The 10,736-nt window shown below is 37.7% G+C and overlaps 1 protein-coding gene across 1 annotated transcript; it reads left to right on the top strand.

Annotated features, from left to right (window-relative positions):
* The first annotated feature begins 633 nt into the window (after positions 1-633).
* On the top strand, positions 634-10,529 carry LOC107662118 (POU domain, class 2, transcription factor 1-like). Its single transcript, XM_016452028.1, has 11 exons — positions 634-819; positions 893-978; positions 1,960-2,079; positions 2,688-2,796; positions 2,869-2,945; positions 4,200-4,358; positions 4,745-4,886; positions 5,822-5,961; positions 6,053-6,305; positions 6,983-7,108; positions 9,481-10,529. The coding sequence occupies exons 1-11, from the start codon at positions 798-800 to the stop codon at positions 9,729-9,731; spliced, it is 1,485 nt and encodes a 494-aa protein (XP_016307514.1). The 5' UTR covers positions 634-797; the 3' UTR covers positions 9,732-10,529.
* The last annotated feature ends 207 nt before the right edge of the window (positions 10,530-10,736 follow it).

Raw genomic sequence — 10,736 nt, 5'->3', positions numbered from 1 at the left:
CAAAATACAAATGAAACCATTCTGAACTCAGCGATCTGAAGGCGGCTCGACGCCACAGTGAACAGATATCAGCTCGAGCGGCGGTCTAAAACTTTTGATTTAATCACCAAATGGGCAAAAGTTTACTTCAAGAATTAACAAAATGGCATAGATGAGTTTGAAGTTTGGCATTTAAAAAGCACAGCAAATGGAAAGAAAAAAAGCACGATCTTAATTACAGCTCAATAAATGAAGCATACTTCATTAGAGCCACAGAAAGACAAACTTTCTCTGAAAAATGCACAATACACAATTTTACAGCCTAGGGTGAAGTCATTATGTACAGTACATTAATAATTATTTGTGACAAATGTAATGTAATTTAATGGAAAGCTATGTGAATGGCACTCTGTGGCAGGATTTTCTGTCGGCTGCGTTTAAATCCGCATCTCTGTGCAGCGCAGTATTGCGTGTCAAAACAAACAGCATGAGGTGTCAGTGGTTTCTGCCTCTAGAGGGCGCTCTCGCTCTGTATAATGATAGTGAACCTTCTCAGCCGCTCCAGCAACGGACCTAACCTGGAAAACTATCGGCATGGATTTTTACCGATAACCGATAGTTCCAGCAATCGACTATCGGTGCCGATTAATCTGCAAAACCGATACATCGGTCGACCTCTAAATTGTATTTATCGATAAAATGGCCCAGCCCTACTGTCGTCAGCAGCTGTTGTAAATGTTGGCTAGTTGTAAAGAGATGCTCTGTTTTCTCTCTGCACAGATTCCAGCAGCCATCCAGCATATCTGAGCAAAGGCAGCATGGAGAACGGAGCGCATGGAGGTGAGTTACGAGCTGCTGGTTCATTGCATCTGTGTGTGTTTGACTCACTGATTGACCCTCATGTGTTCATCAGCAGCTCAGGCCAACGGTCTGGATGGCCACAAACCGAGCGGTCAAGCAGCGTTCAGCGGCGTTCAGACACAAGCGCTGCTCCAGCAGGTACGTGAAGCATTGATTAAACACGCTTCTGTCGCTCGGAAACAGGTGGAGAAGAGTATGCAGATCTGTGCAGAATTTATATGCGCTGCATAACGAGGTTTCCGTTAACGAGAGGAGCGCTGGAGTGTACAGTGAGAATATAGAGCATCACACAACTCTAGTACGCTGCTGCTTTTAAAGAGAAAAAATTACACATCTGTCATTATTTGCTCCAACATCTTGAGTAAATGAAGACATTTTCACTTTTGGGTGAACTATCCCTTTAAGATATTATAATTGCTCAATTTGACCTAGTTTTGGCCAAATTTGGTATAAATCAATCCGAAAATGCAGGTAAAGAATTGTAGCATAATTAAATAAAACAAAATATATAACCTGTTCTGCACGCTACACATCAAACTTAAACACAGACATGCAACTTCTTTACATGTAGATGTTTAACATATTTAATTTTAAGATATATAAGATTTGCACCCTCAGATTCCAGATTTTCAAATATTGTCCTCTCCTAACCAACCATACATCAATGGAAGGCTTATTTATTTCAAATATATTGACCCATTTGACTGGTTTTGTGGTCCAGGGTCACATGTTAAGATAACAGTCTTGCTCAGAAACTACATTAATGGACAAGTTTCTCTTGGAATGTATTAGAATTTTTATAAAGAATGTATCTAGAAGTTAGTAAATAACTGTATTTTTGTTTTAGTTTTGTCATATATTTTTGTGTGTTCATAAAAATAATATTAAATTATTGTGCACAATTCATTGAACTATTGTTATTGCCTCTTTGTTAAATCTTATTATTCTTAAGTGTTTGCTATGAATACAGCCTTTGGTGCTGATATGGCGTAAAATAATGAGATTCACAATTTACAGTCAAGGTATGAGCTATTTACACATGCTAAAGAGATGAAGTCTAAACGGAATTATTCCTGAGAAGTATAAGCTTCAGATTGTGTGTTCTGTGGGTCTGCGCAGCTGTTGCAGACGCAGACGCAGCTCCTGGCCGCAGGTCAACAGAACAGCACCACTGGAGCCAGTATCTCCGCCTCCGCGGCCACGCCCATCACACTGTCCCAGCCCATTCAGATCGCGTCTGTAAGTGACTGACAGCTCACCGTCCAATCAGAGACGTCCAATTCACTGACACTCCCACTGCAGTCAGACCACACGCGCCTGAGAGCGGCTGCTCATTCACACAATAATAGAGAGAAGCTGTTTATTCTGATGCCCTCTTCTGTTAGCAAGACATACAGTACTGTTCAAACATGTTTGGGGTCGAAGAAATTACTTTAATTCACATTCAGTTGATCAAAAGTAACAGTAAAGACATTTATAATGTTACAAAAGATTCCAATTTCAAATAAATGCTGTTTTTACCTTTCTATTAAGACTGGAGTAATGATGCTGAAAATACAGCTGCGCATCACAGAAATACATTACAGTTTAACAGAGATTCACATAGAAAGCAGTTATTTTAAACTATAATAATATTTCACAATTTTTACTGTATTTTTGATCAAAGAAATGCAGCCTCGGTGAGCAGAAGAGACCGTTGTGTAACTATAGTATAGATATATTTTACAGTAAAACACATCAGTCATGTGCTTGCATGCGTCCATCTCTCTCTCTCTCTCTCTCTCTCTCTCTCACTCTCTCTCTCTCTCTCTCTCTCTCTCTCTCTCTCTCTCTCTCTCTGTCTGCAGCCGCAGGGCTTGAACCTGCAGCAGTTCGTCCTGGTCCAGCCGGGTCACTCCCTCAGTCCTCAGTTTCAGCCGCAGTTCATCATATCTCCGTCTCCTCAGGGTCAGACCGGTACGAGCGTCTCCTCCGTCTGCTGATTCCTGCTCCTCAGCGCTGTTTCTAACTCGTCTGTGTGTGTCTCAGGTCTCCTGCAAGCTCAGAGTCTCCTGACGCATCTACCTCAAAGCCCCGCGCAGAGCAGCTTCGCCCTCACCGCGCAGGTACAGCACGCCCAGACTGTGATGCAGGAAACAGAACGAATCCAGGCGTACAAATGGAATGCACTGTGTAACACGGAATATCACGGAAAAATTCTGGTTAAATAAATCAAAAGTAGGGCTGTACACATCAATAATACACATCAAAGTGCACATCTCAGAAATGATATTAATAATAATATATCATCTAAAAAAATCATGATATAATCTTAATATATGATAATAATAATAATTAGAACTTCATTTTTTAAGGAATAATCACAATTTTTTATCCTTGTTTTTATTTTAATCGTTAACCCCTGTTGAGCAGCATTTTGTTTGCCAAAAAATTAAAGCATTAATTTGATATACATGTAAATATTTTCTTAAATATATACTGTATGTGTGTGTATTTATATATACATGATAAATATACACAGTACAGTATTTTGGATGCGATTAATCGTTGCCCAGCACTAATTACATTTTCATTTGATTAAAATACTAATTAAATTGTTAATGTTTTATGTCTTCATCTGATTACCAGAAAATTTAAAAGTTTGGTAAAAATAAGACGGGAAAATTCAATATTTCTCTTTTTTTTTTTTTATATTAACAACAATTTGTTAAGCTTTTAATGACTTGTTGATAAATTCTAAAAGTTTTATGCTTTCAATTAATTAGACATGCTTATGCTAAAGTTTTATTTAACCCTGTAGAGTCTATAAAAATTCAAATTTTGGTAAAAATAAAACAAGAAAATTCAATATTTGAGGAAAAATAAAATGTGTTTAGTAGGACCTTAAACATTTATTTTTTATTAAGCTTTTAATGAATTGTTGCTAAATTGTAAAAGTAATATGATTTCAGTTAATTAGACATGCTTTTTGAATGCTACATTTTAATTGAACCCCATAGAGTTCAGAAAAATTATGAAAGAAAATTCAGAAAAATTAAAACTGAAAAAATAGAATTTGTAAAAATAAATAAATAATACAAAAATAAAAATAAGTTTTGCAGATAAGAACTGCTCATATGAATTTATTTTGTCCATTTATTTTTTTGTTGTTGTTTTTTTGATGTTTGAACTATTTTTGGATCTACACACCGCTTATCTACACAGTGTCCCTCACTGGAGTTGGGCTTGTGTCTGGTGTTACACTTTTCCAGTCTCTCCTAAAAACACACAATTCGGGATGAATTAAAACTGATTTCATAGGGCTGTACAGTTGAAGTTCTCAGTGTTGATGGAGATGGTGTGTGTTCATGGTGTTGCAGGCGGCCACACCGACGCGGAAGATCGCGGCTATGCCGGCTCCAGCGGCCGCTCCGAAGCGCATCGACACTCTGTGTGCGGAGGAGGCCAGCGACCTCGAGGAGCTCGAGCTGTTCGCCAAGAGCTTCAAGCAGAGACGCATCAAGCTGGGCTTCACTCAGGTGAGTGTGAGTGTGAGTGTGAGTGTGAGTGTGAGTGTGAGTGTGAGTGTGAGTGTGAGTGTGAGTGTGAGTGTGAGTGTGAGTGTGAGTGTGAGTGTGAGTGTGTGTGTGTGTGTGTACCTGTTTAACCAAATTTTGGGGACAAATTTGTACCCAAAAGTGAGCTTAACCTGACAACATTTGTAAAACTGCTATAGAAATAAAGTAAACAAGTTTTTTTTAAATTGTAAAAATGCAGAAAGTTTCCTGTAAGGGGTAGGTTTAGGTGTAGGGTGATAGAAAATACAGTTTGTACAGTATAAAAACCATTACGCCTATGGAATGAACCCATTTATATAGCTAAGTAAATGTGTGTGTGTGTGTGTGTGTGTGTGTGTGTGTGTCAGGGTGATGTGGGGCTGGCGATGGGGAAACTCTACGGAAACGACTTCAGTCAGACCACCATCTCCAGATTCGAGGCCTTGAACCTGAGCTTCAAGAACATGTGCAAACTCAAACCTCTGCTGGAGAAATGGCTGAACGACGCAGGTGAGAACAGCTTTCTTCTGCAGATTCAGAGTAATACCATAAACACAGACAGTCCCGGAATCGTGCTTGTGCATTCATATAGTTCCAGAGCTGAGAGATGCGTGTAATATTGAGCGTCACTCACTTTGAAAACAAAACACACATGACCAGTTCTTGATTGAGCACACTTACTCTGCATCATGTCGTCCAGTAGAACAGTTACAATGACCCCAAATTCAATATACTCAAGATTACAATTTAAGATATGGGTGCAAAAATGCCCTGTATAGGATTACGGCTTATATTTATATTGTGTGTGTTGTTAATCTGTATCACACGAGCAAGTGTGCTGTTCTTTCTGAATATCTGCACAATTGCATGTTTATTGACCTGTTGTATAAAATCAATATCAATAGAGATTAATATTGTGAGTTACAGACAAAACATTTTTTGACACACATGAGTGAGTGTGTGTGTGTGCGAGCGTGTGTGTGTGTGTGTGTGTGTGTGTGTGTGCGAGTGAGTGTGAGTGTGTGTGTGTGTGTGCGCGCGAGTGAGTGAGTGTGAGTGTGCGAGTGTGTGTGTGTGTATAATCATTAATATTTATTTTATTTCAAGTAATGAATTTTTTATGGTTTGAGCTTTAGTTTAAGTTCACTATAATAATCCTGCTTATAAGATGATTTATGCATATGTAAATGTTTTCTGAGCTGCAAACAGTTTAAATGCATCTAAATGCAGCTTTTGTGCTGCAAGAAATGACACTGATTTAAATTGTTCTAAAGTGTCTTATTACTCTGAATTAATTTATTGAATACATTTGAGAATGTGACATAAAAGATGATGCATTTATCTAATAAGGTTAAAAATGCTATTATAAAGTTAGAAATGACACTGGAAATATTATTCTTTAATGAGCACTTCTAATATGAAGCGGTTGATGTGTGTTTGCTCAGAGCACATGTCTGCGGACTGCGTGGTGTCGAGTGCGAGCGAGATGTCTCCGGGTCTCTGTGAGAGTCTGAACCGCCGGCGCAAGAAGCGCACCAGCATCGAGACCAGCATCCGTCTGGCCTTAGAGAAGAGCTTCCTGGAGGTGAGCACTAGAGGGCAGCAGAGCTCACGGTGGCATCTGGCAGCTCTTCTGGCCTGGCAACTGATGTTTAGTGTTATTGTGTGGTCTGCAGCAGAGTCCGAAGCCGTCGTCGGAGGAGATCACACTGATTGCGGATCAGCTGCACATGGAGAAGGAGGTGGTGCGCGTCTGGTTCTGTAACCGCAGACAGAAGGAGAAGCGGATCAATCCTCCCAGCAGCGGCGGCTCGCCCGGATCGGCCCTCAGAACCATCTACAGCAGCGCCTCGGCCGCGGTGCGTCGCTCCAGATCAGATCAGATCAGACTAACTCTTAGAAAACCACATCACTGTCTGGATCAGGGCCGTTAGCAAATCATTATCACAGATTAAGACAGGCTTAAGTATCAAGTGTTACAAAAGTATGAAGTATTAGTATTATTTTATATTTCTTAAACCATTTTTATTTTACAGTGACATAATATAATTAAAGTTTCATTCAGTTATAAAAAAAAATTGCTGTTAAATTGTGAAAGTTTCATGATTTCAATTAATTAGACATGCCTTTTGATTTATATTTCTTAATGTAACAATTAAAATAGAGTCTAGAAAAATGGAATTTGGGAAAAAATCAAACAGGGCCCTATTTATTTCATTTTGTGTCTTTATTGTATTTGTCCTTTACTTTGTTACTTGCATTCATGTTTTTATCATTAATAACAAAGATAAAATATAATATCATGATATAAATTGTTATTGCGAAATAAAATTACTATATAATGAAATAAGATTTGGCTTTATCCTTTTAGCAAACTTATCAATGTAGCAAATCTCGGTAGTTGCTCGTCTGTGTAGTGGCACTGGCATGCAATTATTATTATTATTATTATTATTTTATAATTTTTTTTTAAGAGGGATGAATCGATTTTTAATAGATAAAATAACTATGATCTCCATTTGGATCATCTATTATTTAATGAGTTTTCCTGTTGTTCTGTGTTTTTGTCGTAGTGTGGGTTCAGTAGTAGTATCATGACATTGCAGTCAGGTATCGTATCGAAGTCAAACTTAACGAGGTGTTAACGAGCTGGTTCTTGTGTTTGTGCAGCGGGGCGCTGCTGAGTTTGGCTCCTGCGCTGATGAACAACAACCTGCTAGCCACCATCCAGGGTAACTACTGCTTCATCTCATTCTGTCTCAAAAATTACTCACATTTTTATAACCTGTTGAAAACAAAGAGCAGTAGAAAAAAGGTTTAAGTTTAACCACTTTATTTTTAATTTACCCAATTTATTAAGACAAATGACAAATACTTTTTTGGTTTTAACAGTCAAACACCAAATAAAATGTAAACAAATATCTCCTTTCTTATGTTTTATGTGCAGAAGTGTTAAGGAAACGTTTTGCTTGCTTCCCGAAGCAACAGGAGCAAAATAATGCAGCGCGTTCAACTGTTTATTCAATGCAATGAAATAACTGTCTGTAAAAAAGTGCATAACGTCTAAATGAAATCAAATATAATTTTGTAAATTGCATAAACAATTATGAACCAAACAGCATCATGTATTTATGCATTGCTTAATATAAAGATCCGAGGCGCCGATCACACAGATTGCATTTAAAAACACATGAGACGCCGTGAAATGGAATAAACCAATAAATCAAAATTGTAGTTTTTGTATTTTAGTGCAGTTAACAATTATTTTATTTCAAGTAACAAAAATGTGTTTGTTTGTTTTTTTTGTTATCGATATTAACCCTGGAAGGATTTTTGTTTCATTGAGACACACACACACACACATATATATCTATATATTAGGGCTGTGAATCTTTTGGTAGTCAGCGAATCGATTCGATTCACGATTCAATTAAATTCGATTCGATTCGATTCTGCATTCTTTAAGTGCATTCACAGGATTATTTAAAATAAATGCTTCAGCTAAATTCTTCAAATGCTTCGTCGGGGCAAATTGCACAGCAGCCTTTATGGTTAGAGAGAAAAACACTTTTGTCTATTGTTCGATGCTAGTTTAATGATGCTATGGCATGACGTGTAGAAATTTATGTAAGCCAAGATTTTAAAAAAGAGCTTTAAAAGTATTATGTATAGGCTAACATTTTGTCACACCAGGGGCGCAGCCATCATTTCAGAAATGACAGAAATGTCATGCAATAATTTTGTGTTTTATTATGATTTTTTTTTATTTTACAAGGAATTATTTTCTTATCTCTTACTTTGAATTTGCGACAAGAAATGAAATACACTGCTGGACAATAATCAATCATTTGTAATCTATAATTTTTTCCTAATGACAATTTTATGATCGTTACAAACAATTATTTAAATTTTCTGCACAGAATAAGGTAGAAAATATACTTTATAGTTTCTGTACTGTACTAAATGATATATTGTTTAGCACTGCATCATTCATAAATTGTATTTATTTATTGTGTTTATTGTCTTGACGTTTCAGTTCATTCTGCTTTTTATTCAGCTGCAGATATAGCCTGCACGTCTATGAGCGCGAGATCACTTCTCTTTCAGTGCGAACACTTCTGTATCTCATTTACATAAAATAGAATGCTGAAGTATTTAACTTTTCCTCTCCATCGGCAAAAGTAAAACTACTTCACTTTAGCATTACTGGCCACGAGTACTAAGGAGAGATCATCACACATCAGCTGCTCAATATAATATAATAAATACTGGAGCGTGTGAAGGAGAGATGCGAGGCACGAACACTGTTCAAGCTCTCCATTAATTCCTGCTTATAGTAATTGAATGTGTATATATTTTGAAAGCATTGAATCGCTATAGAAATCGATTCATTCGATTCTTAGCGTTTTAAATTGATTACTGTCCGAAATCGACGATTCACGATTCAAAAATCCATGTTTCAAGATCGATTCATTGCATCGTCAGGGTTTGTAATCGATGCATCAAGAAAACGAGTGAATCGATACACCCCTAATATATATATATACTAGTGCCGTCAAACAATTAATCGCGATTAATCGCATTCAAAATAAAAGTTTTTGTTTACATAATATATGTGTGTGTACTCTGTATATTTATCAAATATAATTACACACACACAGTATATATTTTGAAAATATTTACACGTATAAATTTTATATTCATATAATTTATATTATATATAAATATATTTAATATATAAACATAACATAGTTTTCTTAAATATATACATGCATGTGTGTCTATTTATATATACGTAATATACACAGTACGCACATATATATTATGTAAACAAAAACGTTTATTTTGGATGCAATTAATCGCGATTAATCGTTTGACAGCACTAGTTCAAAAGCAAATTTTTATTTGAAATTCGACTAATATTCATTTGTTATTCACATTCTCCTCATCACAGGCAAACACAGCACTCATTTCAGCAAACATCTTTTATCGTTACTAAATACCGATTTTATCGACCAGGCCTACATGAGGATATGGAGGAATTATAAACATGAAAGTCATGATTTTGCTGTATGAATATGTTTGTGGTGTTTGTGTTTATCAGCTCTGGCGTCTGGCGGCGCTCTTCCTCTGACCTCCATCGACGGAAACCTACTATTCGCCAACACTAGCGCGGGAAACCCCGCCCCCAGCCTGGTGACCACGCCCTTCTTCCTCAACCCGTCCAGCTTCTCTCTGCTGCCGGCCAATCTGCTGTCGGTGGGAGGGGCCGGAGGCGGAGCTCTCAACCTGCAGCTGAACAGTGACGTCGCCACGACGACCAAGAGTGTGGGCGTGGCCTCGAAGGCGCAGTGAGCGTGTGGCTCCGCCCCAATTCTGTGCTATCACCAAAAACTCTTGCGAACAATCGTCAAGCTCAAGGAGGATGGAACTTAATCAGTTGCTTAAACTAACGTCTAAATTAACCAAAAATGTGACTCTTTCAGATTCTTGACGAGAGATTGTTTCGCGTAACAGAGTTTCTATTGACTTTCTACGAGGCTTTCTGTTGTTTATATTCGCGGTTCTGTGGAACGAGCCGATTGTAGGTGATTTCTAACCAAAAGCATTTCAGATTTTTTTCGTTGCGTTGGGTGGAGGTTCTTTCAGAAGACTTTTTAAACTAGTACTCTAACTCGACATCACTTTATCAATACGGTTAGAAGGCTTTAAACGAGTACTAACGGGTGCCGGCGAGAGATGCAAGCCAATTCTGAGTGAACTGATTCTGAATCGAGTTCGTTCAACTGAATTGATTTAACCTTTGTGATTCGCTCACATCTGTCTGTCCTATCAGATGTGTTCCTGGCGATCTGACGGAGCAGGGGTCAGAGGTCAGGAATCCTCCAGCACTGATGCTCAAGGATCTTCATCTGAAGACTCTGCTCATACTACTGTGTATAGACACGCTTCAGCGTCGTTTCTGTTTCTTTGCCAAAGCAAACGTCTTTTTTTAACTCCTTTCACTGATGGCGTCTCGTTGTTTTTATATGAAAATATCAGCAGTTTCTGTTCTTTGCTCTGCTGTCATCTCTCGCTGTATGGTTTATTATATTGCGTTTATCAGTGATTGCGTGTGAGCAGCTTCAGGTTCATCTTTATTATTTTCTGCAGGATTGAAAACCAAAGATTCATCAGCGTTTTTTGTGCCGCCCTCCGTTTCTCCTCCTCTTTAGTCAGAAAACACACACTATATTCCAGGAGTATATAGAAATATATGAAAAAACATAGTTTTATTTTGTGGCTCCCAAAGCAGAAATCCTCTTAAGGATAAAAACCAAAGATTTCTCACTTTTTCTTTGCCTTTCCTTTATTTGTCTT

Source organism: Sinocyclocheilus anshuiensis, unplaced genomic scaffold (assembly GCF_001515605.1).
Source record: "Sinocyclocheilus anshuiensis isolate Anshui unplaced genomic scaffold, SAMN03320099.WGS_v1.1 scaffold1128, whole genome shotgun sequence".
In the NCBI taxonomy this organism is placed as follows: Eukaryota; Metazoa; Chordata; class Actinopteri; order Cypriniformes; family Cyprinidae; genus Sinocyclocheilus; species Sinocyclocheilus anshuiensis.
Note: the sequence above shows the minus strand (reverse complement) of the source record. Positions and strands in the feature narration are given on the sequence as shown.

What these genes read in the sequence shown, in the direction of transcription:
- LOC107662118 (XM_016452028.1), top strand. Translation starts at nt 798, where the DNA reads ATGGAGAACGGAGCGCATGGAG. An exon ending in CACAAGCGCTGCTCCAGCAG is followed by an intron (nt 979 to 1,959) that starts GTACGTGAAGCA and finishes GGGTCTGCGCAG; the next exon opens with CTGTTGCAGACGCAGACGCA. An exon ending in GAAATGGCTGAACGACGCAG is followed by an intron (nt 4,887 to 5,821) that starts GTGAGAACAGCT and finishes GTGTTTGCTCAG; the next exon opens with AGCACATGTCTGCGGACTGC.